Source organism: Podarcis pityusensis (assembly GCF_964106645.2).
Source record: "Podarcis pityusensis genome assembly, chromosome: 12".
In the NCBI taxonomy this organism is placed as follows: Eukaryota; Metazoa; Chordata; class Lepidosauria; order Squamata; family Lacertidae; genus Podarcis; species Podarcis pityusensis.
In genome coordinates this window covers 17,555,573-17,583,410 of record NC_138037.1, presented here as the reverse complement: position 1 = coordinate 17,583,410, position 27,838 = coordinate 17,555,573, and the positions used below count along the sequence as shown (strand labels likewise).

The window sequence follows — 27,838 nt, the reverse complement described above, 5'->3', positions numbered from 1 at the left end:
CATTTTCATTACATTTTCTTTCAGGGCATTACATGCAGTAAATTTCAATCCATTACTCCACAACCTCTCCCAGTCCTCAAACATGATATTATGCCCAATGTCCTGTGCCCACCTTATCATAGCCGATTTAACCGTTTCGTCTTGTGTATTCCATTTCAACAGCAAGTTATACATCCTTGAAAGTACCTTAATCTTTGGTTCTAACAATTCTGTTTCTAGTTTCGATTTCTCCACCTGGAACCCTAGTTTCTCTTAGCCAGCTGCTTCTCCGCACACCCTTCTCGGTGCTCCTTGTCCCTTCTATGTTTTTCCTTCCCTCCCCACTTAAAACGTGGCTACAAAGCATGGATCCACATGGATCCTCAGGATCTTTGCATTGGGTCACCCCAAATTCACCATCAGATCACATAGCATATCCATGGCTACAGCCTGCACCAAAAAAATCACGCACCCACTGTTGCCTGGGGCTGCAATGGTACAAAAACGTGGTTACAAAGCACAGATCCACATAGATTCTCAGGATTTTTTCATTGGGCTACCCCAAACTCACCGTCAAATCACATGTCTGTGGCCACAGCATGAAGCACAAAAATGATACATCCACTGTTTCATTCAGAATTTTTTTTTCTTGTTTTCCTCCTCTAAAAACTATGTGCGTGTTATGGTCAGGTGCGTGTTATCGAGCGAAAAATACAGTACTTGTTTTGCACCAGAACCGCTAGAAATATTGCTTCCTCTGATATAGGATATAATGTTTTAATTGAGTGCATCTGATGTTGCCAGTTGTAGAGGCCAAGGCAGATATGACACTGCTGGTTGTTTTATTATATATATATATATATATATATATATATATATATAAAATTTTTATTTGATTTTTCAAGTATAAATTTATAACAAAACCAATTACATTTCCATATACAGTCATACCTCGGGTTGAAGTAGCTTCGGGATGAATATTTTCGAGCGCGTTACTTCCGGGTTTTGCCACTTGCGCATGCGCAGGCGCTCAAAATGACATCACGTGCATGCGTGGAAGCAGCAAAACGTGATCCGCGCATGCGCAGATGTGCAGTTGTGTGTTACGTTCGCTTCAGGATGCGAACGGGGCTCTGTAATGGATCCCGTTCGCATCCAGAGGTACCACTGTACAGAGATTTCTCTCAATTTCGCGACTTCCCCCCATCCCCTCTGTGGGTCCTAATGTCAGCGTTTCCAACTGCATATTATATCATAATCTATATTTTATATCTGTCTATTTTATTCATCACATTTGTTACAAGTGTGATTAGAATCCTGCTAATGTTTTCATCTGCTTACAGTGGTCTCCTAAATAAATAACACCGATGATTGTTTTAATCATGGTTACATTTGCAAGCAGCTGAAGAGATCATGTGCTCCTTTTGGGCTTATCTCTCTTCCAGAATACTAATTTCCCCTGCTGGGAAGTTAACCATTGCCAGCAGTTTTAACCATGGTTAGGGCAAGTCAGGGTTCTAGCCTAACTTTGCATCTGATACCTGTGTTCGGTTTCTGTGTTAAGTGGGAACCTAACCTGTGTTAAGTGGCAAGGCGCTTCTGGCGCCTTTCGCTGATTGTCACTTAGCTGTTCTACATTGTCCTGTTTAATTCATGGTTGTCCTCCAAACAGTCCTGTCTATGCTAAACTGTCCTGTGGCTAAATACCTCAGAATACTATTTCCCCACTTACTTAGATGGCTTGGATTTGAAAATGCAATTCTCGAAGTTACCTTGATTTTTACCTATGACTCCTGAAGCTGTATTACCATACCAGTACTGATGAAAGCTGTCTCTCTGCAGGAGTCTGAAAATACCAGCAGTAAAGGGAGGCTAAATTGCTGTGGTTTTTCTTGAATATGGACCCATGAATGTTGTATCAGGAAAGTATAGGAAGCTTTTGAAATGTAGTTTGCATGACAAGTCTCTAGGGAACAATTATGTGGCAGTAAAGTGATGCTGACAGAGTACCAGCAATCTGGTATTTTGGGCCATATGGAGCAAGTAATCACAAGGAGAATGGAGGGAATTAATTTCATAGGATTGTGTTTCAAGGTACTATATGTGCAGCTGGTGGGAGAGGGATTCATATATACTTATGAATCTCTAGAGCATAATCCAGAGGTGAGGAACTGGATTTGGTCAGTCCTTCTCTCTACCAATAACTTGGGTCAACTTTCTTCCTCATTATTATTAAGCCACAGCATGTTTAAATGAAACACATTGTCCATTTTTTAAATAAAAAAAACCCTGCCTCCCCTCCACACACCCCTTTCTTCTGTTGTTTTCGTTTTGTCTGCTTTTAGATTGTAAGCCCCCTTGGGATAGGGATGTGTCCAACCTGTTATTCGTAAAGTGCCATGAATGAACAAATGAAAATACTGTGTCTTTTCAGGTATATCTTGAAAGACTTTTAACTTACGCGGAGATAGATATATGTCCGGCAAACTGGAAGCGAATTGTGCTGGGTGCAATTCTACTGGCATCAAAAGTTTGGGATGACCAGGCCGTGTGGAATGTGGACTACTGTCAGATTCTGAAAGATATCACCGTTGAGGACATGTGAGTTCACTGTTATATCTGTTGTCCCCATGATGTACAATAGAACTGACCATTATTTTTCCTTTTTTTTAAAAAAAAAAGTTGTTTAAATTTATTATGATGATCTATCTTGCATTGCACACCACTTTGGGAGCTATTTGGTAGAGAAATAAACACAACAGATAAATAAACAAGGTTCGAGCTAGACTAAATTAGTTGAGATTAGGTGCCATTTAAATCAATGGGAGGTTAGCCATAACTTAAGTCCCACTGATTTTTCAAAGAGAAGTAAGTTCAACTAATTTAACTTGGATTCAACCCGGTTAGATGGGTCTTCTGTCTTAACTATTGGCATTCTCACAATGGCTAATAGAACTACCACTCCGTAAAGGTAAAGGTAAAGGGACCCCTGACCATTAGGTCCAGTCGTGACTCTGGGGTTGCGGCGCTCATCTCGCTTTATTGGCCAAGGGAGCCGGCGTACAGCTTCTGGGTCATGTGGCCAGCATGAGTAAGCCACTTCTGGTGAACCAGGGCAGCGCACGGAAACGCCGTTTACCTTCCTGCTGGAGTGGTACCTATTTATCTACTTGCACTTTGATGTTCTTTCGAACTGCTAGGTTGGCAGGAGCAGGGACCAAGCAATGGGAGCACACCCTGTCGCGGCGGTTCAAATCCCTGCGACGGGGTGAGCCCCCGTTGCTGTATAGGAACTGGTATTTGGAAGCACGCTACCTTGGACAGTAGTTGGCTGGTAGTCATTGATAGTCTTATTCTAGTTATGCTTCGCTGCAGGCTTGAATGATGGCAGTCCAACACATTGCAGAGTGGTTTCCTTTATGGTCTGCTTATGTGGGTGCAATTGCTCACGCTTGATGTACCTTGGTGTACCTAAACAGAAATCAAGCAGAATTCTAAAATCTTTGCAACTTTCAAGAAGACTTGGGTTAGTTTTAAAGAGTAAGGAGCAAGGGAAGCTTTAGTCAAACGCATGAAAGAGGAAGAGAGCAGAGGAGGCAAGTGAAGGAGCGGCTTTCAGACTTCATCAAAGTAGGATGGTTCCTTGGCTTACACTCCCTTTGCCTCAGGGTGTTCTGGTTATACCTCTTCTTCCATTGCGAAGCATTGGAGTTTCCTACACAGGTACATCAAAAATGGGGAAAGTCGATCTGAGCTTGTTTATATTTATGTGTGTTAGCTTGAGGAACAGATGCTGCTTTGGAATGAAATTCAACAGTATACAAAAAGCCCTATTTAAAAGCTCATAAAACAAAGAGAATTTGATTCCCCTACAGATTATATTGTGTAGTCCTGTTACAGTCCAAAATTCCTTATACAAGTCAAAATGTGCTGGAACTTGTCTGACCAAGCAAATCACAAGCAACTGAAGCACATGACTGATCTAATACACTTCTTTTTTTTTTTTTTGTATTGACGACTGAGCACCTGCTGTTAAATTTCATACTTGGCCATTGCTGGGAAGTGAGCCACAAGCATGCAATGGAAATGAATGCTTGATAGTCCATTAACAAACATGAGATAAAAGCTTACGTATGACAACCTTTTGTTGAACCTGAACATTTGGGTGGGTGGGGAGGAGAAACTGTCCCCAAACTGCCTGGGCTGAAGATAGCTCAGGTTCCCACAAGATGTCTGTGACAAGCTTAAAATACGTTTTCTTTCTCTGGCGTCAGCCTGTTATAAGACAAAGTAAATTATTGTCCTTCGGGTCAAGAGTTTAAAACGTGTCTTGCTATTTATTTTGCAGGAATGAGTTGGAACGCCAGTTTCTTGAGTTGTTGCAGTTCAACATTAATGTTCCCTCCAGTGTTTATGCCAAGTATTATTTTGATTTGCGATCCCTGGCAGAAGCAAACAACCTGAGCTTTCCATTGGAGCCTCTCAGCAGGGACAGGGCATATAAACTTGAGGTGAGAACCTTGATCTCCTCCCATCACAAACACCTTGTGGATGTGGCAAGCTGACCCTTTATTTTGCACTCTCTGAAAAATTTCAAACAAAATGTAAGCCCACTAGAAAAACTTGAGTGTAGGCTTTAAAAAGTGTGTGTTTGTGTGTGTGTGTGTGTGTGTGTGTGTATACACACAATAAACAGAGCAATCAATTTACAACAGTGTCATACTGTACAATAGCAAGATAAATGAAAAAGCAAAGTTGGGATGTCACAGGAGAGAGAGAGAGAGAGAGAGAGAGAGGGAGGGAGGGAGGGATCATTGCCATTGCTAACCACCAGAGCCAGCATAGTGTAATGGTTAAGAGTGGTAGTCTCGTAATCTGGGGAACCGGGTTCGCGTCTCCGCTCCTCCACATGCAGCTGCTGGGTGACCTTGGGCTAGTAATACTTCTCTGAAGTCTCTCAGCCCCACTCACCTCACAGAGTGTTTGTTGTGGGGGAGGAAGGGAAAGGAGAATGTTAGCCGCTTTGAGACTCCTTCGGGTAGTGATAAAACGGGATATCAATTCCAAACTCCTCCTCCTATCTGGATGGGCTACAAAATTGGAGTAATGGAACAGGAAGGGGGTTAGTGAGCACCTGGGTGGGCTGCATGGCAGACAGGCTGTTTTTGGCTTGCTAGGGTCTCAACTTCGCCAGGCTTGGATTACAAAGAAAGATGGAAGGGCCATAACTTAGGTGGCAGAGCATGGGCTTGCAAGCAGAAGGCCCCAAAGTAAAGCCATGGCCTCTCCAGTTTTTTGGGGAAAGCAAAGCTCAGGTCTAGCTCCTGGTATTTCTAGTTAAAAGGGTCAGGTAGGACGCAGAGGATGGGAAAGACTTTCCTCCTCCTGAAGCCTTAGAGAGCTACTGCCAGTCGGAGCAGTCTGTACTAGGTTATTTCACGTGTCTGACCTTTCTCCCTTGCCCATCTCCCTACAGGCCATCTCCCGCTTGTGTGAAGACAAGTATAAGGACTTCAGGAAATCAGCAAAGAAACGGTCAGTCAGTTCGGACAATCTGACTGTAGTTAGGTGGTCACCTGCGATTATCTCCTAATGTTTGAAGTCTTGGATAGTCCTCAAAAATACTGTTTCTATCATCAACTTTGGGAGGGAGGGGGTTGTTATTTCCCCCCCCCTCGTTCTCCCCCCCTTCTCCTTATTCTTGTTTTTAGATCTGCCTTTACAGTGCCTCCCCCGTTGCGTAGCACACAAGAATAAATATACGGACAGGAGAGAGACATCAGTACATCGGGAAGAACTTCGGAAGAAAGCTGGTTCTGTTGTTTTGCTGCAGATTTGTCCTTTTTTTGTGAGGAAAAGGCAAACTACATACATATGCTTGGAAGAACAGAAAAGCAAGTGTGTGTGTTATTAAAAAGAAAAAGATCCTCAGCAGAGACAATAGCATGGGAATTTTAAAAACGCACCACAAGATTGGCTTGGAAGAAGCACTATGAGAGAGGATTTTTCACTTTCTCTTCAGTGTTTTCCATTGGCTTTCTGGGTTTTATATCTTTTTTCATTCCTCCCTTGATGTTTGTCTGGGAGTCGCTTTTCCTGCTTCTGCAAAGCAGCAAGTATGAAGAAGGCAGTATCTACTGTAGCACAAGCCTCTGAACCAGACGCCATCGGTTGTTTTCTTCTCTCCCATCGCCTCCATCCTACTCCATCCACTAGGCTTCCCTTCATAAGCTGTTTTATTAGCCTTTTCTCCCCTTAATTATTATGCATATTTTGTTTCTCGTATGCCTTTATTGTATTTTTTGAAAAAACAAAATTTGACTTGATTTCTAGTGCTGAACCAAAAGTATACAAAAAAAAGAAGATCAGGTGATTGTTTGGAATTCTTTCTTTTTTTAATTTATAGCGACCGTGTCCGTGGTGTGTTCCCACAGGTTGCATCTCGGATGCTGGCTGCTTCATAGTATATGTGGCTGCATGTGCCTTCCTATGTTATTTGGGATAGTTTTATTTTTCCTTACTATAAAGTTATGGTTGTTGGAAGGATCCAGGTGAGAGTGGAACTTGGGCCAAGGAGGTGAAATTTGCATTGGATGCAGTAGTCCTTTTTCTGTTTGCAAGTTTTTTCACTGCATTTAGAGATTTAGCAGAGATTAAGTGAGAGAGAAAGTGGGAGAGAGAGAGAGAGAGAGAATCTTCTTTTGTATGGCAGAGACAGATGATTTCCTTCACTTCCTGGTTCAATGTTGCAAGCAATAGCCTCAAGTTTTTTATATGTTTACTTTAAATGGAAACCAATCTGTTTGTATAAAATAGAAAAAAAAATGAAAAAAAGAGTTTTTGTTCTAGTGGAAAAGGGTCCATGGAAGAAGAGGGAGGAGGAGGAGAAGAAGAAGAAGAAGAAGAAATCTATATTAATTTTACCAAGTGTTTTGTCACAGGTTAGATTTCAGAATAAAAACCGTTAAAATGCATTTTTCAGTGTAGGTGCTTCTAGAAATTTAAACAAAATGCAAACTGTGAAGAAAATTTTGTTGCTTTGTTGATTATATTGTACTTCTGTTGTTGTTACTACTGGTTCCCACCCTTCTTTTCCTTAATGGGATAAACGAGTTGAATACCTTTTTTATATAAAGCAAATCACGTTATCTCTGAAAAAAAAGGAAAGGGGAAAAAGCCTTGTGCTCTATATAAGCATCTATGAATTATTTTGCACATTTTGAGAAGGATGCCATTTTACGATGCATAAGACAAACAAAAACCAAAATCAGTTCTACAGTAAGTTCCGTGATCTTGAAGCTCCACAAATTCTCCTGTGCAAGCCACAGCGAAATAGACGAGACCTCGTCTTCAATGTGTGGCACTTGCTCTACGTGCACTCCTCGAGTGAAACCATACACACCACATTCCACCAGAGCGTCTTCTGCAGAAACTCCTATTCCATATGTCTACTTGCACCCTGTTCCCCTTGGGTGTTGTGCAGGACAAGCTATCTTCCTGAGCTAATACCATTAGCTTCAGTGTCATCTCTTGCAGGAGACATGCCCTTACACATTTCTTTATCTGGTCTCATTGAGCCTTAAAACCCCAGTTAGGAATTGTTCACTTGACATTTCCAGCCCAACTGTTTCATGTGACAAGAGCACATCCATGCGGCTCTGATTATGGGGAGCTCTTTGCTTCCAATCCCTGCAGGATGCCAAAGAGGAGGTATGTCTGCACACCTGAAAGTTTTTTCTCAATTTCTTCTGCGACAGCTCCTGTTACTAAAGAGGCAACCGAACAACTGCTCCCTACTGGTGTGAGCTGCTGCATAAGAAACAGAAAGCGCTTAATTCTCTCGTGTGAATTCATGTTTCCGTTTGGGGATCTTGACTAAGGAGTGCAAGTTAGGGTGGCTTAGACATGCTGGTTCCCAGCAGGCCTACAGTCGAGGCTCTTATCACCTACACAGCCAGCTCCCCAGTCCTGGGTAGCTAGGAGACCTTGGTTTTCTTAGGACAGGAATGGGGAATCTGTGGTCCTCCAGATGGTGGACTCGCATCTCCCACCAGCCTCAACCAGCACGGTCAGGGATTATGGGAGTTGTAGTACAATATTAGAAGAGCCCCAGGTTCCCTTCCCTTCCCTTCCCGAAGACACTTACCATGCTACTAGCTTGGTTCCACAGTGCCGAATCAGGAACACAGAATGATGCTCTGTGTTCCCTAAATATGCTTATGACCCCAGAGCATTAAAGGTTTTTATCAGACAACTGTGTCCTTGATTACGCTATCTGCCTTAAAAGGGTAACACACACTGATGAGGTTAAATTGCTAATAACTAAGTAGAGTTTTCTACTAACATGTATTACATGACATGAAGGTTTTGCCCATCTATGTTCCCCAATCAGTTTAATTCTCATTACTTTGCTATTGTTGTTGCTACTATTTTTATTACTGTGCCAATATAGCAAAACTTCGATTCTTATCAAGTTTTGAGGGTCCCCCTTTTGCCTTTGGCTTTTCCTTGACTAGAATGTTTCAAATTTAAAAATTCTTTAAAAAAAAGAGAAGAGCGAGAGTGAAAAAGGCCAGCTTTTGTTAGAATTGGGTTAGAAATGTGATTGTACCTGGAGTTGTTTTATCAACAGTCTGCAGAACATTTTGGGGCTGACTTTCTAGCAAGCACAGTTTGCAATGGGTATAGGACAACCTTCCCCAACCAAGTCCCTCCAAATGCATTGGACTACAACTGGTTTGGACCAATGGGAGTTGTAATCTAAATCATCTTGAGGGCAGCAGGTTGGGGAAGGCTGGTGTAAGGGAAGATCAGAAAGAGAGCAAGGTTTGCATTATGTAAAGTTCTCAATGCATCTACTATAATTTTGTGAAATTTATTAAACAACTTTAAAGATTGTATAGTCTATTTATTGTAAAATTTCAAGTGGATTCCGTAAAACCTGGCTCAGTCTTGTTTAGACTATATTGGATATCGTTTTAGCCTTGTGCACTGGATTCTACCTCTGTATAGGAGAATTTTCCATATTCTTCAATTAGTACTGATTCTGTGATTTAACTTGGTTATGTTTCTTGCACTAAAAATTAAAAAACAAAACAAAATCTGTTAAATGTGGGTTTTATTTTTATTTTTGTTAATTTTACATTTTTGCAGTGCTTCAGCATTATTATTTTTTAGGGTTCTTCTCTGGATGATTCCATAAAGTTTACTGTTCCTAGGAGATCTGTTAGCATCAAAGGTTGCTAAAAACTGCTGAAAAATTCTGGCTTGTTAATATTGCCCTCTGTTTTCTTTTTCTTTTTCTTTTTCTAAATGATATTTATTAATTTTTTAACATTTCCAACACAACACTTCAAACAAAAAAAGAAAAAAGAAAAAAAGCTGATTCATTGCTGTGATTACAAAGGTGTACCCCTATTGCAAAAAGCAAACCCCATTATGCACTCATACATTTGATCTGTTTATTATTCTATTTACATCCCACCTTTCTTCCAAGAAGCTCACTTCTTCCTCTGTCTATTTTATCCCCATGACAATCCAATGAGGTAGGCTAGACCAAAGGACACTGACTGAACCAAGGTTGAGTGGCGATTTGAACCCTAGTCTTCCCAGATCCTAGTCCAATATTCTAAGCATCACACTGCTCCAGCTATAAGCTGGAGGACATTGCTTTGCAAAGAAGCATTGGCAAACGGCAGTGCATTTAGATAATTGTAGACTCTGCACTTGCTGGTTTTACTGGGAGGATAGAGCTCTTTAGATAGTAAAGTGCATTACTTTGCTTCCTTCAAAATGAGTTCAGCCAGTTCTGGTGCATTTGGCGCCCCCTGTCCATTCTCCTGACTGGGACCCTGGACTTCTGCCCCAAAGTGGCACCATTGTTTAACACGTGGTCTTGGTGGAGCTGGTGTTGGTCTTGGTGGAAGCTTAGCATGTGGTATTGTGGTATTTCCCTTTTATAGATATGAAAAAACGCTTGCAAAGGTATAGGGCATGGGTAGGCAAACTAAGGCCCAGGGGCCGGATCCGGCCAAATCGCCTTCTAAATCTGGCCCACAGACAGTCCGGGAATCTGTGTGTTTTTACATGAATAGAATGTGTCTTTTTATTTAAAATGCTGGTTTATTTGTGGGGCATAGGAATTTGTTCATTTTCCCCTCAAAATATAGTTCGGCCCCCTACAAGGTCTGAGGGACAGTGGACTGGCCCCCTGCTTAAAAAGTTTGCTGACCCCTGGTATAGGGAAAGCCTGCTGAAATCTCAGCAGCAAGAGAGGAGGCTGAATAAAATGTCCGGTGGTTGGAGGGGGGACTTTTGGCTCCTGCCCATGACTACCAAACCCAGAATAAATGATGCAGAATAGTGAAAATTACTGTGGAGAACAGGCCTTCTCCAGCACTTGCGACTACAGAATCCTCTCCTCTCTTCCCACGTCTCCATTGGAGTTGTCACCCTTGGTCTAGAAATCGGGGGCGGGGGGGGGGAACACTGTCTATCTCACCTTTTGCTCCCCTTCCCTTCAACCTGAGAGAGTAGATAGATTTTTAACACAGTTTTAAATCCTGCATTCCCAGAGTTTCCTTTTGGCACCGCTGGAAGATGGATAAGCAACGTGAAGAGTAGGGTGGCCCTCGATCTCTGTGTTTTCGTATTCTTAATGTGGTCTCTATGCAGCCTCCTAAGACCGTCAAAAAAGAATTAAGGGGAAAGGTGTTTGTTACTTTCTGCAACAGGGGAAGGACAAAGAATGCCTCTCGAAGCGTTGGTTGTTTCTTTGCCATGATCCACACACTCGCAGTCCTGTGTGTGTGACTACTAAAAGAGAACAGGCAAAAGGATAGGTAAGTAAACCTGTTTCATAGCATCAGTTCATTTATCGTCGCTTTGGTCTCTGTGCCCTAGTTGAAGTGCAGCCTCTATTTGTGGATATCACTTTTTCTTGCCAAATTCCCGCGGCCCATCTTGCCACCATCTCTCTCTCTCAAATGGCTGGAGGGGGTGAAGCACACACAAAACAGTATCTTCATTCAGTAACTGAATAAACAGATTTGAGCTTTGTCTTTTAACACGGTCACTGGAGAAACCCAAGAATGTGTAAAGGATTCTTATTTTAACTCTGCAGTGGTGACATATTTTTTTAAAAGCAACTTTAATAATGCACCTACAAGGACCCCCCCCCCCATCACCAAAATAATAAACGCTTGGTGAATGCTGCAAAGCAGCAATGTGTTTGGGCAGCCTCCTCTAGTTACTGCATGGAGAAATGCCATAAAACTAAACTGAGGTGCTACAGTCTCATAGCCTAGGCCAGCAGTTCCATTCAGACAAGGGAGTGGGATGGTGGAAGGACTGATCATTCGTTCTGTGGCAGCTCACTTGATTTCAGCCCTGACTACAAAGGAAGGAAAGTCTCTTCCTCCGAGGCCAGCACAGAAATGCGGTGAGCTGTCAGATAGACAGGATAGAAAGTGAACCACCTTAAAAACTGTTTTCTTCCTGTATGGCTGTCTTGCTGGCACAGGATGGGGACGAGGTGAGGGAAAAGTGGTGTGGCTTGCAGGAAATGGGCCATGGGAGTGCCAGGGACTGGAGTAAGGCATGGTTATCCAGATTAGATCTATGGGCTGGAGATCCTCCTTGCCTGCCGTAAGGAAATATAATGTGCAAGATGGGTTAAGAATGGCACCTTCCACAGGCTTTGTTAATCAGTTTTGTAATATTCCTTTTTTTCTTTCAAATTCTGAACTGCCTTTCACCAAAACAGGCTGAATCGATTTATTACGGTCACAGACCAGAGATATGGACATATACAGCAATAGAGGACATGTAAATAAAAATAGGTTAAAATTAAACTCCCTCAGCTAGAACATGGTAAATAATACAGGTGTAAAACCATTGAAATATGTATGTGGCAGGTTGTATCTAGACTTAGTCCTACGTAGACTAGATCCCATTGAAATGATTCGTTTAATTGGATCTGCTCTTTTAAGTATGATGGAGGCTGCAATTCTAGCCTCACATATCTGGGCGTATGTTCAATTGAATTCAGTAGGGCCTACTTCTGAGGAGACACAGTTCAGATGGTGCTAACAGTTGGGGAGTGCTGACCCGCCACCTCCATCTGCCGCCAGAGGCGATTGCCTCACTTTGCCTAATGGTAGGGCCAACTCTGCCAATCAGTTATCTATGGAAAGTCAAAAAGCAGGATGTGAGTGCAATATCTCTCTTCCATTCGTGTTTCACAGGGACTGCCACACTGCCCCTAATACTTGAGGTAATATATAAGCCACCATGACTAGTGGTCATTGACAAGCCTTATCATCCATAAATGTAAGTAATCCCCTGCTAAAATCGCCTTCCAATGTGGTGTCCACCACAGCCATAGTTGTAACTGGGCAGTGTGATTGAATAAATATTTCCTTTTGTCTGACCTGAACCTTCCAAAATTCAGTTTTATTTGGCTGACCCACCAAGTTTTATTATTTCTCCGTGCCATGTATAATTTTATATACCTCTCCCATTAATTTTCTTTGAGGGGCAGAATGTGTGAGGAAGGAGATGCTGTATATTTTGAGCACCTCTGTGGAAGGCATTCCACACAGACACACTTTTGCCGCCACCTCTCAGCGTTCATGCTTTTAAAGACCAGGCCGCCCAGCGCTGAGGGAGCAAGGCAGGTTTCATGTCCCCAAGTTCAGGGCTTTGTTGTCCCACAGGAATAAATTTCCTGCTCATTTACTGAGGAGAGTGAAACAGGAATGTGCAGAGACACCACTGATTTCCGTTGGTGACGCTACCGTGTGACCATCTTTTGGAAGCTGGATTTTATTTCTCATTTCATATGGCGCTGCTGTAGAGGAAAATGCCATTCACAGACATAACACTTGATGTTTCAGTATCCTCTTTCCTCACGTTATCCATTTTTATCACTTGTCGGGGGAGAAACAAAGCCGCTTCTATTATTTCTTCCCCTGCTTGATTTCTCTTTCACCACTGAACTATCCCAGCAATTTCAGGAGCCTGGAATGCCCCGGGAGAGTAAGAATAGCCGACAATGGCAGAGATAATTCCTGTTGCCTTTTGTCTTCTTGCAGTTGTCGGGGCAGAGGTAAGAGCAATCAATAGGACTGTGAAGTTGTGGTATATAGCTGGGTCTCCTAAGGAAGGCTCATTTCTCTCTGCAGAGGATTTTGTTACTCCTGTTCCTGGCCAGCTCTCGAATGTTTTTTGCCCTCTCTGTTTAGATCGCTGTGGTTTTTGAAAATGCTCAATTTTTTCGTATTCCTTCAGTAAGTGGGGGATCCCTGCAGCTGAGTTCAGACATGGAATGTTGGGATTCAGTCGGCTTTTTAATCATTGCTGTCAGCTACAATGTGACGATTATTGGTGAGTATTAAAAAAACAAAAACCCACATCTTAATTGTTGTTCAGGGTTGGCACCCAGTTCCTGGGAACTGTCCTGGTTTTTGTTCTGTGCCTGTGTATTTTTGGTTGTTTCACTCGTTTGCATTTTAATAACATTTGCTTGTAAATGAAAAATTTGCTTGATATTGCTGTTTGACGTCTATCCTTTATTTAAATTTAGGGCCATTTTTGGTCTTTCTCATTAGTTGTTTCGGGGCTTTTTTTCAGCCGGAACTCACTGGAACTCCGTTCCGGCACCTCTCAGATTGGCACCAATGCCATTATAGGAGAACATCTCTTTTTCTAGAAAAATAGCACATGACGACAAATGCAGATGCAAGAGCATGAACTTATTATGCCCTGCAAGATAGCCTAGTTACACTTTTATTAAGCAATCATTTCAACAGTGCAGATCCCAGATGAAAATAAGGAGGCTTGAAGTAATTTGATGGGCAATTGCTGAACCAAGTTCTCACTGAGTCCTCTGTTTGATTTTTGAGGCCAATAGCTAGCATGTGTACATCTGGTTTCCCCCTTAACTTTGCACTGATCGAAAAACTTGATTCTGTCAGTCCTCTTGGTGGGAGTGATTTCTGTGGGTGTTTATATTCACATTGCCTACAGCAATTTGGAGTAAATAAATTAATGAAGGTCATTGCTAAGCTCTTAATGGGTTCAAGGCATTCTAGAATTGGCTCTCTCTAGAGCTGAGATGCCTTGTGTTCCCAAACCGATGTGCCAAATTTTTATTTTTTAAAAATTATGTATTTATGCTATATCTTTCCCCCCTGATTTTTTTTCTCTCCCAGCAAATGGGGCTCCACCCTCAAGGTAGCAAACAAGCAAGCAAGAACAGTACTAAGAGTGCATACCAAAAGCTTTGCATTTCCTCCGTCTCCATTTCTCTTCTCTTGTGATGAAAAGTTGGGCTTGTTGACCCTCCGATTTCTGTCTGTGCAGAACTTCCAAGTCTTTGGGCAAAAGGCCATAGCTCAATGGTAGGGTGTCTGCTTTACATGCAGAATGTCCCAGGTTCAATCCCCAGCATCTCGGGGCTAAGAAAGAACCCCAGAGAGCTTCTGCCAGTCAGTGTGAACCATACTGAGCTAGATGAACCAATGCTCTCATTCAGCATAAGGCAGCTACTTCTGTTCCTATGCTTTATTTAAAAAAAGGGGAAGGGGAAAAAGCTTCTCTCAAATGTTCACCTGAGGTAGAGCAACCACCTATGCTTCAAAATTGGGAAGCGTCTCCTGAGAAATGTTGCCAGGTGCACCTTAGGAGAAATCCTCAAATCGTCTTTAATAATAGCAAACTCTGTTATCTGAGTGCTGCACCCAAGATAGCCAAAGTGGTCCATCCATGAGGTGCTGGAGGAACTGCAGGAGGCTCAAAAGAACCCCAAGTTTTTCTGAGGTATTGAAAAACCTTCTGAAAAGAACATTAAAGTGGGTGCTGGGGTGGACAGAACACAGGCTAATGAGGACACAGCATGTTGTAGTCTGACAATGTTTTCAGTCGGTTAGGTTGTGGAAGGCTGATAATCTCCGATCTTCATTTTGTTTCTCAAGGATTTCTACATTATGCACCTCAGCCACTTTCTGCCATGCGAGTCAAGATGCGAGCGAAAACCCTTTCACATCCCCTGTTCCCAATGTGAGCAGCAACAGAGCCTTCACAGAATTTATCATCATAGAATTTATCATAGAATCATGGAGTTGGGAGGGTCCGTGAGGATAATCAGGTCCAACCCCTGCAATGCAGGGATCTTTCACCCAACGTGGGGCTCAGTCTGTGCATCTCAGCTGTTGGCTCCCATACACATGACAACAGAGATAAATGGATGTGATCAGCTGAGTGTCAGGGGTGAACTCTTAACCAAAGCCCTCTGTTGCTGTATTTATGGAATATCTAGAGTAGGGTTACCATACATCTGGAATTTCCCAGACATAGCTGGAATATGGCAGTCGGAAACAGTGTCCAGGCGGAAATCTCTTAAATCTCCAGGGAAATCCGGATGTATGGCAACTCATGTCAGAAGTCTAGATTTTGGCGAATTTCCTTAAAAATAGCTCAAAACTTAAATTCTCAAAAAACAACAACACCTCAACAACTTTTGTGTTCACTTTTTGAAATATGGCAACCGTAATTTACCCTCTTGCCTGCTGGTTGGCTGGTGTATGAGTGAGCCAATTGGTGAAGCTGGTGTGTGTGTGTGTATGTGTGTGGTTGCCAACCAGGGTAAAAAATATGCAGGGATTCTGCAATACGACACAACTCCTTTAGCGATGACATGTCTACCTTTGTTCTTCCTTTCTAGGGAAGATTTGGTTAACTCTTGTGATCCTGCTGAGGTTTATGGTGATATTCTTAGCAGCCTACCCTCTCTACCAAGACGAGCAGGAACGCTTTGTCTGCAACACTTTACAGCCAGGGTGCTCCAATGTGTGTTACGACATTTTTGCTCCCGTGTCCCACTTTCGCTTCTGGCTCATTCAGACCGCGTCTGTCTTGCTCCCTTACGCCATCTTTGGCGTCTACGTATTGCACAAAGTGTGCAGGCAGGTTGTGAAGGCACATTCCGCAGCCTACCGTCGCTACAAAGATATCAAACCTTCGGCGGGCTGCAAAGTCGCAAAGAAATCGTCCAAAGGGAAAAGGAGCAGAGTCACCCATACAGGAAACGAAATGGCTGTTCCTGATTTTTCCAGGGCGTATGCAGTTCACCTTCTTCTGAGAATATTGACAGAGGCCAGTTTTGGAGTGGGGCACTATTACCTCTTTGGATTCTTTGTCCCAAGACGTTTCTCCTGCAACCAAGCCCCTTGTTCAAGTTACGTGGACTGCTACATCTCCAGGCCCACAGAAAAATCCATCATGATGCTTTTCATCTGGGGGCTCAGCAGCCTCTCATTCTTCCTCAGCCTTGTTGACCTGGGCTTTGCCTTCCGAACCAATGCTGTGAGGAATCGGAGAAGGAAGCTGCTGTCAGAAAGTTTCGCGGCCGGAGAGAAATGCAGTCCTGGCCTGCTGCACCAAGGGGACAAGCTAAGCAACGATTTGCTGGGGGGCCAAGGCAACACAGCCGTCATTGACAACTGCAGCAACTGTTTGCTTGGCCGAGAGGTGAAGGAAGTGTGCTCCTTTCAAGCTGTGTTCAATCCTCAGCAAAAAAATGGCCCTAACCTCAACAGCAGTAACAGTAGCAACAAATCGTGTGTTGGATCTGCCCACCAAGAGGGAAAAGGGGTGTCTTTCCATGACAGTGAGCAGCCAGAGATCTCCTGTGAGCAATTGAGATTTGAGCAGCCGCCAGGCGTTCTCAAAGGAGCGTTGGTTTTTAAAACCCTGGATGGGTGCCGTTATGGAGCCCATTCGCCTGCAAGTAGCCACAAGCCCTCGGTTCATTATTCTTCCCTTGAGAGAAAGGCTTCTGATGTCCAATCTGTCTGCAGCAGTGCTGGCTGCCCCAGATCCAAAAAATCCGAATGGGTGTAAAATGTCAGAATAGAGTGGCAGAAAAACTACTACCAAATACTGCCAATCTAAAGAACAGTGTAGGAATAGTCTCCTTGGTTGAATATACGTATTGCCGTTCTGTGCATGCAGCTAGGTGGTTTGTTTTCTTTTACTAGGGAGACTCGCTAATGAAGTGTACATGCATGCTACATCTGGAGGTGCTTATTTATAAATTTTGGCCACAAGCACAGAGTTTCTAAAGCAAAAGCGGAAATAACTAAATCTTCCCACATGTTTGCAATTGGATTGGGGGGGGGGGCAGCAAGGCTCTGGTTGCTGGATGTGGCCCCTCCATCAACTGGCCACCCAATCTGCATCGGGAAGAAGGTCTGAGGAGTGGATCCTGCTCTGCACAAACCGGCTTCTCATGCTGTTTAGAACCCTGTGCGGTTGGGGTACAGAGTCACACAGGGAACCTGTGCATGTTGATGGGGCTCCCATCGTCAGATCTTTCTCCCAATGCGTGGATGGGGGAGTGGTGCTGATGGAGACCCAAAGTAGAGGTGAGGAGGTAATCATAAAAGGGAGAGCCCCTGTTAAGAATGAAGGAATGTGCATTTTTGAGGCAAAATTCAGGACTCTGAGAATATTGGCTTGTGTGTGTGTTTTACAAAAAAACCCCGAACATGTTTCTGGACTTAATGATCACAAGAGAAGCTCTAAAATGCAGACTGAAATATCTGTTGAATTCTCAGAACTCCAAAGTGGTTTTAACAAGAATTTCTGTGGTCTTTACTGCTCTGCCTATCTCTCTCTTTTGCATCTCCTCCTCTGAATAGCAGAAATAGAATACTGTGGTACCTCTGGTTGCGAACGGGATCCGTTCCAGAGGCCCATTCCCAAAGTGCAAAAGAATGCAACCCGCAGAGGCGCATCTGCGCGCACACAGGTTGCAATTCGCCGCTTCTGCGCATGTGCGTGATGCCATTTTGCTCATCTGCGCCTGCACAAGCGGCGAAACCCAGAAGTAACCCTTTCTGGTACTTCTGGGTCGCCACGAGACATAACCTGAAAGAACATAACATGAAGTGGACGTAACAAGAGGCATGACTGTTTTTTGTTTTTTTTCTAAAGCAAATCCACGCACCAAGACTTGGATCGTGGAGTCGCATAGCTTTGATTCCCCTTGTTCAAGAAGCTGGTTTTAAAAAGGGCCCATTCACTTTCAAGGAGGGATTGAGGATGGGGGTCCCAGGATGCCTTGATTCCTCTGATGGAACTTGCATGCCTTTTGGTGTGAGATTTGGCTTAGTTGCAGAGAAGTCATTGTAAGCAGTATGTTTTGAATGCTTAGTAGCAGTCCTTTTATTTTCAGCTTTTGAACAATTTAGAAGTGCATACATGGCAGCAGCTACAAAAGGAAAGTTGGGGGGAGAGAGAGGAAATGTTCCACGTTTGTTTATGTCCATTCGCCATTGCTCATTAACCATTAAAATATGTGTACAAAATGTGCATTGACAAATATTTCATTCATTTCCTGTATATTCCGACATTCACAATTTCAGATTTCTTTTAAAAATAATAATTACTATTTATTAAATTTATATACTGCCCTTCACCCGCAGATCTCAGGGCAGTTCACAACATAAAACATAACATTTCTTCACTCATTCTGGAATCACTTAGGTGTCAAAAGACATACCACTTTGTATTTTTAAAAAAGTATAATTCATCTTGAAAAGCGTGTGTTCTGTAAAAGTGCACAGAATGTAGTAGATCAGAACAGAATATGGATTGCTCCGAACGTCAGCTTTCATATTTGAAAGAGAAAGCATCTAATCTTCAGCATTTGTGAAACGTATGCTTGAAAGTGTGGGGACAATGCCTGCTGAAAAATTCAAAATTTAAGGTTGGTTTAAAATGTCTAATGGTCAGAGATGGGGTTTCAGTGCTCCAAATGGCAACATATATCTTCCAAACCTGCATCATGACAATTGGTTTGGTTGCATGACGTCCAACATTAACAGAAATATATAGCTGTGGAGTAGGATTATTCTGATAGCTCAACCCTATTTATTTTTCTCTTGCTGGAATTTTGGAAAGCTTTGCTTCTGATCCATTTATCCCCAAAGTGTGCTAGAAGTGCAATTGCAGGCCTGTCTGTGCTGTTAAAATGAAATCTCCCCTTTAGTACAATCAGGTAATTGACATACTACTCTCTAGAAGAATTGGAAGAGTGTAAGATTTAAACCTTGGTGTTGCAAATAAGTCAGTAGATGTTTAATTTCAAGGGGTCTACTCTTCGTATGGCTATTATTGGATTCAACCCTTTACCTCCATGTTGTCCGCCCTAAGAACTAGCAGATATCTTAGCAGTGTAGAAGTTATTGAACATGTTCTTGCTACATTGACAACTGGATGCATACAAAAGTTGGCCTTGATAAATTCTACAGCATTGCAAACTGCCCAATGTTTTAGGATGAGTCTGATAGACCAGACTGTGAAAGGATGCCTGGCTTATAACGGAAGAGTGTAATCAAAACTCTTCTAGAAAATCTGGATGAATTTCCTATGAATGAAATGGGGAGGCTATCTCATTCTGCCCAATTTGATTGTCTTTTATTTCCCTTCTCTTTCCTGTTCTCTTATTAATCATTTTAGCTACTGCCTTTTTTTCAGACAAGTGTGGTTTCAAGACTGAACTTGGTTTTTGGTAGAGGGTTACCAGGGAAGGTAGGTAGGAGTTGTGACCCTCTTACGTTTTGCTAATCTGGTATTGAGTTGAAATGCACCACAATTAAATTCACGGTTTTAAAACATCAATGTGAGATATTTGTCTTGTAGTGTATTGGGTGAGTGGGTTTATACATTTTTTAAACCTCTTTGAGAGTTACTGTTACCTCTAAAATCAAGAATAGGCTTTCATTTCATTAAGTTATGGATGAGCTGGAGATTTTAGTATTATAGCATTAAAAATATATATATATTGCTAATATTTTACACATCTTGCGTTTATGTGTTACTATTCCGAATGTTCTCACTGGAGTAGGATAATAATCCCTAAAATATAAATTTGTGTACGTGGCTGTTCTCTACATAGATTCAAAATGAAACAAAAACTGGTTAATTATCATAGCTAACTGGCCTGAAGATACATTTCCTTTCAGTTGAATCACTTTTACTAGATATTTATGAATTTCATCCTTTTTACCAGCAGAGGGCATGGTGCAAAGTTCTGTTCTCTTATTCCATGGAAGGGAAAACATTAGGATACTTCTTGCTCATGCAACACCATATAGGCAACTTTCTCTGAAGCCAGATAGGGTAGGATATTGGTTTGCCTAGAGCCTTTACATTTGGCAATATTTCTTAACAAGCATGCCTGCAGCTAGATATTGTCACACTCCACTCCAGTCTCCACTAGTGCTGCAAGATTCCAGGGGCTTGCAGATGCTCTTAACGGGGTCTGTGGGGGCAATGAACCATGACAGAGATCCAGTTAAAGAGGCTTTGCTCTCCCACAGGCTCATTTTAGAGGCCTGACCGGGAAGCAATTGTCCCACATGTCTGTGTCTGCCATTCCTGCAGTTAGAAGAGGAGATGCTCCACCAGAAAATCAGAACTGGATGATGTAGCTGGAGCAACTTTCAGAGACAGAACCTGCAGCCCAACTTTCCCCTTGGAGTCTGAAATGAAACATTGCTGCGTTTGCAGGCTGGGGTTCAGAGCACCAGCCAGTCCCACGCCATTCCAACCCTTAAAAGATTGACACACTGAATGAATTTGCTAGTCCTAAATAGGATTCCACCTCACCCAGTCCTAACATTTCCCTGGGTATACTTTTTGCTTTGGGCTCCCATTGATCTATTGTGCACCATTTCCTTCTTGGCTTTTCTGCCAGCTGACCATCTTCTGTTAGGTATAAGTAGCTCCTCTCTTCACTGAGCCTGATGTGAACCCACTTTTTACAGGAGCCGAACCATGGCTTAGTGCAAACATGGCTACATACCCTCCAACACTTCTCTGAGGAAAATAGGGACGCCCCATTCCATAATAATTTTACTATTTATATAAGACACATCTTACTGGGTTGCCTCAGCCATGCCAGACGGGTCCCTATACAAGATTGCCTTCAGATGGCTTGGAGGTCAGGTAACTCCATGCTCTCCAACATTTCTCCAATGAACATAGGGACATCCTAAGGAAAAGTGGGACATTCCAGGATGAAATCAGAAACTGGGACGGCTTCTCTAAATCAGGGACGTCCCTATAAAATAGGACACTTGGAGGGTTTGTGGCTATTATATCTAGATTGCTCCTCCCTGGTCATTCTGCTGTGCCACTGTCTTGTGCTAGGCCACAACATGGCTTAGGCTGTTGTCCAAACCCTGGCTTGAGTGTAATAACCATGTACTGTAACCGAGGTTTGCCCCATGGTTTACAACAGGAGTTGGCCCTCTAAATGTTGCTGAACTACAACTCCCATCAGCCCTAGCAAGTGTGGCCTGTGATTAGGGGTGATAACAGTTGTAGTTCAGCAACATCTGGTGGGTCAGAGTTTCCCCATACCTGCTTTATGGCATGTGGTTGTGTATTCAGGAGAGCTAAACCACAAACTGGGTTTGAATGACACGCAAACCATGGTTTAGGTCTGTGCTGCAAATAACCAGGAAGCAGCAAAGTGGCTGTGAGCTCCTCTCCAGGAACATGCACATGTGCATTAAGTCATGGTTTCAGTTTTTGTGACATGCAAACCAGGCCAGTGGTTGCACCTGGGGAAACTGGTCATATATGCCTACTGAATGTCTGCAGCATCATGGAAACTGGGATGGTACTGGTGTGAGAAGAGCAGAGGGAAAGCTCATCATTATGCTACCTATTTAAAAATGTACACATGGTAAATAGAAGGCTAAGAAACTCCACTTGCAAATTCCTAGTTTGAACACTTGCTGTGAAATACACAAACACAATTGTCACATGCAGTGATGTGCTCCATGGCCATTTTCTTGATACACAATCCTGGACAACTTGCCCAGATTGCAAGAGGCAGATCATTTATTTCCCAGACTACAACCTGCACAGAACCAAGAAATCAGTACTTCACCCCAATGAGCAAGTTCTGCTCTGGTACCAGAAGTCAGGGGACTTTTTACCCGGAAAACCTGTAGAGTTCTGTGTCTCCACCAATGCTCCAAGAGGGAACTCTCAGTACTTTTGCCAGTAACAGTGTTCCTTGGGAGTTTGAGACTGAAGGAATGATGGGCACACATTCTTATATTTCGAGAAAGTTAAGGGTACCAACTTGAAACAAAGAAGGCAAGCTGCAAAGATCCAATAGCTGATAGTACCCTCAGTGGGTACTATGCTGTGGACATATGCTGCATTGGTTAGTTTAAAAAGCCATACAACTTTGCCATTCTGCTAATACAAACATTGTAGTGTTTGGGTCCACATCAGCCGCATCTCTAAACACAAAAGGGAGCAAACTTCTTTTGACACAGTGCACGGGATTGTGCATTCACAATGTTAAACTTTTAAATACAGAATACTTAATCCACAGTAAGTTCTGTGGTCACAAGTGCTAATGGCATTCTCTGCCTAGATGTTCATTGATTAACTCTCTTCCTTACACCAGGGGAGGGAAACCTGTGGCTTGTCAGAGGTTCAGTTCCCATCATGCCCAGCCAGCAATGGCCAGTGGTCAGGGATGATGGGAGTTCTGGAGCACCGCAGGTTCCCCAAAACTAATCTAAAGAAATCAAAGAGTGGTCAGTGTGTAGGTAGGAAGAGAGTGGTAATTAATATTAGTAGTTGTGATTACAGAACTGTAAGCAAAAGGAAGTGAAATGTTCAAAGGGAAACTGTGGTGTGTGATTTGAAGCCTGTTCTGGTATCTTTCTCCTTAAGTGTCCAGCTCAGTCCTATTGCTTTTTCACTTGAAAGCAAACCCCATTGATTTGAATACAACTTCAGCATATTGCAACTTGACTGTTTTTAAAATAAATTTAAATGCAGACTAATTTAAACTATGCATATGAATACAAAAAATCAGATAGTATTCAACCAGGTTTTCCTCAGAGCTGCACTACAGAGATGAATGAACATGGCTAAATTTGATTCATTTAATAGGTTTACTCTGAGTAGAATTTACTTGTAATACCACACATAGTAAAAATACCCACTAACTAATCCATGCAGCAGCCATGTAAGCCTGAATTAGCTTACTGGTGATACGACAAGTATGCAGTCCATAATGTGGATTGACACAATTTTCCTACATTAAAGTGAGTTGTGCACAGGGTATTTTTCTTATGCAAAGCAAATCTAAAGAAGTGGGGGTGGGAAGAAGCAGCAAATTATGACTGCCTGTTCTGAAACCAAATGTTAAAATGCACCTAATTCCCTTCATTCTTTTTATCAAGAGTGCATACTATTTAAATTAGTACAAATAAGTTGTTATTCACAAGCAACCTTTCTGTTCCACTTTGCTTGGGGTTAATTTCCTGTGTGGCCACTAAGTGGCACTGCTCCCTAACTATTCACAGGACGTTTTCCTCTACTTTTCTAAATTGGTCGTTTCCTCAAAGTCGAATTCAAGAAGAAACCAACTTGACTAATTAGGAAGACTGATCTTGAGAAACATCCACTTTGTAGGGTGTTTATAATTTTATCCAATTTGTTTTAACTGTGAGGAGTTCTCCAATGTGGTCATGAACTTTCACAGCTTTCTACAGATTCCTTCAGGCTTGCTTTTATTTGCACTGCTTTTTAGCCCAATCTGTTCACTGGGGGAAAGCAGTATTTCTTAAAGGACCAACCAACCACCACCTAGATTTGCAACTAATTACGGGGATTTAAAGAAGCTGTAAAGGGCACTTCACATGTGGAAACATGTGTTGTTGAAATGTGAAATAACCTACAGTCCCACTGTAGTTCAGCCTGGAGAGCTCAGTTGGTTAGAGCATGGTGCTGATAATGCCAAGGTTGCAGGTTCAATCCCCATATGGGACAGCTGCATATTTCTGCATTTTGTGGGGTTGGACTAGATGATCCTCAGGGTCCCTTCCAACTCTACAATTCTATGATTCCACCCTCAGGGCTCCTAAGATTTCAAGTGACTGACCTGTGGTGAGACAAAAATGGCATTTCTTAGTACTATTCCAGCTTATAAGGAAAAGAACAATCCTGCCAACGAATACAACAGTAACAAAGTTTCTGCAGTACCTTTTGCATTCATCCAGCCACTGATCATATACTACAGAGTAAACCCATTGCAGTCAGTGGGCTTAAGCTAGTCAAGTTTATAGATTTCAGTGGGCTTAATCCAAGGATGACTTTACAATACACTATGTCTTATTTCAGCCTGTAAGCCAAAGTGGTGACTACAACTTCCCATCAGCCTTGACCATCAGCCTTGATCATCAGTCATACTAGCTGGGGCTGATGGGAGTTGGGAGTCCCAAGCATTGGCTACCCCTGCTGTACGTCATTGTATTGCACTGGAGAGACTCTTGAGAGTCCCATGGACTGCAAGAAGATCAAACCTATGCATTCTGAACGAAATCAGCCCTGAGTGCTCACTGGAAGAACAGATCCTGAAGATGAGGCGCCAATACTTTGACCACCTCATGAGAAGAGAAGACTCCCTGGAAAAGACCCTGATGTTGGGAAAGATGGAGGGCACAAGGAGAAGGGGACGACAGAGGACGAGATGGTTGGACAGTGTTCTTGAAGCTACCAGCATGAGTTTGACCAAACTGCGGGAGGCAGTGGAAGACAGGAGTGCCTGGCATGCTCTGGTCCATGGGGTCACGAAGAGTCGGGCATGACTAAACGACTAAACAACAACAACAACAACAACAACAACGTTTCTTGGAAAGAGCACAAGTTGCTCCCCATTTGCTTTTAGTTGCTAGAAAATGCACATTCTAAGCTACTTACTGCTTGGACAAGTCAAAGCAACAGCTTCACTCCTTAACCCCCATCTCACTTTAAAAAAATAATTAAAAAAATGCTGACTGGGCTATTTTAACTCAGCAGGTTGTGTTCTGCTTCAGCAGCTGAAATCACATAGGAGCCAAAAAATAAATAAATTAAAAAACAAAGAAAATTCTTCGGACAAAACACATACGGTAAGTTAATTTCCCATCTTAAGTTTTCCCTTCTACAGGGAACAATAATCAAATGAGGAAATCCCTGTTTGGGGATTTTTAAAGGAAGGAAAGAGAAATGATGCCTCAAACCATGGTAGTTCTGCACTTGCAAGGAATTGATTTGTCAGCCTGGCAGAACTTAGGCTTTGGAACTCCCTGCCCATGGATAATCATTTTACTGAACCTTTTTGGGCACCTACTAGAAACCCTTCTTCTTTAAGCAAACCTACCCAGACACATAATTTAAGTATGTCTTTCATAACGCTTATTTTAAAACTGATTTTATTTTTGGGAAAAAATTAGGCTAACTTTCTTTAACATATGGTCTTATTGGTGAATTTAATGTATATTCTATATTTTATGTAAATCGCTTAGAGGTTTTGATGGCTAAGTAGTATATAAATCCTGTTTAATAAATAATAATGGGTTGCATTCAACTAAGTTTTACTCAGAGAATACCCATTGAAATTAGTCATGTTTGTTAATTTCAGTGGGTCTGCTCAAAGTACAACTGAGTTAAATACTGGTAGCATGGAGGCAAATGTGAAAAATATACCAGGACTACACACTCTCACTCAGTGGTGTCAGGGGACTTATATTGTCACCACACTGGGGGGAAATGGAGTAGACCTTCTTCCTTTTTCACAGTTCTGTTTGCAATTTTGGCCTTAAGCAAAATGGCTGCCTAGCACCAAACAGTCCTGGGACAGTTTCAGTTTTTGGGTTTTTTTTTACTGCTGACATGCCCCCTGATCCATTGAGCATGTATTCTAGAAGATATAACAGAAGCCACAGGCATACAAATATGAAGCAGAATATAGCTTTTTGTGTATTGAAACGTTGGTTATAAAACAAATATTGTAGTGCTAGAATTTCAAGCACTGAAGACTTCCCTTCACACACACACACACACACACACACACACAGTCGTGTTGGTAATAGTTCTCCTCTGGTTCAATTAGTGGCTATAGAGAAGAATTTTGTTCTTTGCAAAAAGAAATGCTTTAAATTGAAGCAATTGTAAGAAGACCACCTGTAGAGTATTCATGGATTACTCTACCTCCCCCCCCCCCTTTATAAAAGTCTAAAACGTGGGCCTTAATGCCTGCAGTCTGACTAACAATGCTAGGAAAATGTGTTTAAAAGGCTGTTCTCTCCTTTTCCTCTGGTGTTCACAAACTGTTACAAGTCTCCCTTAAAAAAAACAAAAAACGAAAAAGCAAACCCCACATTCTTTTTAATTGAAGGACTCCTGGTGGCCAATTGGTCTGCAACAAGAGAATCTGGGCAGGAGGTGGGATTTTTTGGGGGGAAAAAAGAAAAGAAAGCCACACCACACACTCCTATGCAGTACATTTAGAGAAAAGATCAAAGTTTTTTCCCAATCACAAAAGGAACCAAGATCCTGACAGATTAACCCTATTCATTTAGTTCCTCTTTAAAAGGAGATGTTCTGAGCCACTGGTGTAGACAGGTAAAAAGTTCAGCTTCCCCCAACCCAGGCATTCTGCTAATTCCACCGCCTCTTACCTCAATCAATTAGCTTTAGCCTTGACAAGGACAGTCTCCATCTCCCAGGAGGGAGATATCTATCCCTAAGTGCTTTCCCCCCACTAAAAAAAAATTAAAAAAAAATGCTTCTGACAATTCTCAGCTTACTTTTCTTCCCTAAACCAGCTTTAGCAATTCTGCCTCAGCCTGCAGAAGGGACAGGTGCTGATCACCCCAACAAGCATGGACAAAAACAGGCAAAATGGAGCATGCAGGTCTCTCGCATTCCTAAAGCAACATTCATTGGGCAGAAGTCAAAACAAAGCAGCCAAGAGAGACGAATACCCGGCCCTTGTTTATATTCCTTGTGACAGGGCAGCAAACGGCTGCAAGAGAAATGATGGCCCACAAGGAAGATCTCGAGTCTCCAGTACATCTGCTCTAAAGGAGACCTGAAAAGTCTCTGGGAGGAAGCAGTTTGGATTACCACTCTGGAATGGTTCCTTTTCTCTTTTTTTCTCACCATAGTGAGTATGGAGTTTTGCATCCACCCTGAGGATTTTCTGCTGTTTAAAAAGCAAAGCTCTGAGGCGAAATACCTCAGCTGCCCCTCCCAGCCTGCCTTAGATTTCAGATGGCACTATTTGAAAGCAAACTGCTTGTAGATTGGGAACCCATGTACACTTTTGAGTTAACAAGGCTGCTCCCTGTTGTCAAATCATACTCAGCTCCAGAGTTGGCAATGAATCTTAAGGGAGAGGGAACATGGGTCCTCCAGAGGTTGCTGAATTACAACTCCCATGAGCCCCAGTCAGCATTGCCAGTGGTCAGGGATGATGGGAGATGTAGTCCAACAGCATATGGAGAAACCATAGGCTCCCTATCCTTGTCTGTGGGAAACCTTTGGCCCAGCAGAAGTTGCTGAACTACATCCCCCATCAACGCTGGCCATTGGCATGCTTGCTGGGGCTGATGGGAGTTGTAGTTCATTAACAGCTAAAGGACCAAAGGTTTCCCATACCTTTCTGAGAGGAACACTAGTAAAGCACAGGGGGGGGAATCGGTGACACTTCAGATGTTGCTGGACTCCAGTTCCCATCATCCCTGAGCAGGCTGGCTGGGGCTGATGGGAGTTGGACAGCAACATCTGGACTGCCACTGATTCTCCAATCCTGACTTAGACAAGCCCATTTAAATCTTGAAGGTGCAAACCCTAGACCCCTTTAAGCCTCCCATGATTTTTTCCTAGTCAACTCTGCTCTTAGATGATATGCAAAATTTCACACTTACTCCAGAGTCAACCCACAGGAATAATCAGGGCATTGATAGGGGGATGTTTCCCCTCCCAAACA

General features: G+C 42.6%; 2 protein-coding genes across 2 annotated transcripts in view; both read left to right on the top strand.

The window, feature by feature from the left end:
* The window catches only part of CCNY (cyclin Y), a 113,304-nt gene extending 104,427 nt beyond the window's left edge, over positions 1-8,877 (top strand). The window contains exons 8-10 of the mRNA XM_080974257.1: positions 2,414-2,580; positions 4,328-4,490; positions 5,456-8,877. Of these exons, the coding sequence (XP_080830383.1) occupies positions 2,414-2,580; positions 4,328-4,490; positions 5,456-5,572 (447 nt within the window). The 3' untranslated portion in view covers positions 5,573-8,877. The remainder of the gene's footprint in view (positions 1-2,413; positions 2,581-4,327; positions 4,491-5,455) is intronic.
* Positions 8,878-10,467: 1,590 nt separating this feature from the next.
* Positions 10,468-24,340, top strand: GJD4 (gap junction protein delta 4). The gene is made up of 2 exons (XM_080975591.1): positions 10,468-13,365; positions 15,704-24,340. The coding sequence occupies exons 1-2, from the start codon at positions 13,302-13,304 to the stop codon at positions 16,879-16,881; spliced, it is 1,242 nt and encodes a 413-aa protein (XP_080831717.1). The 5' UTR covers positions 10,468-13,301; the 3' UTR covers positions 16,882-24,340.
* The last annotated feature ends 3,498 nt before the right edge of the window (positions 24,341-27,838 follow it).

Excerpts from the sequence above, each read along its gene's own strand:
- GJD4 (XM_080975591.1), top strand. The coding sequence starts at position 13,302 with ATGGAATGTTGGGATTCAGTCGGCTTTTTAATCATTGCTGTCAGCTAC. Across the intron at positions 13,366-15,703 it reads CTACAATGTGACGATTATTG|GGAAGATTTGGTTAACTCTT; the intron begins GTGAGTATTAAA and ends CTTCCTTTCTAG.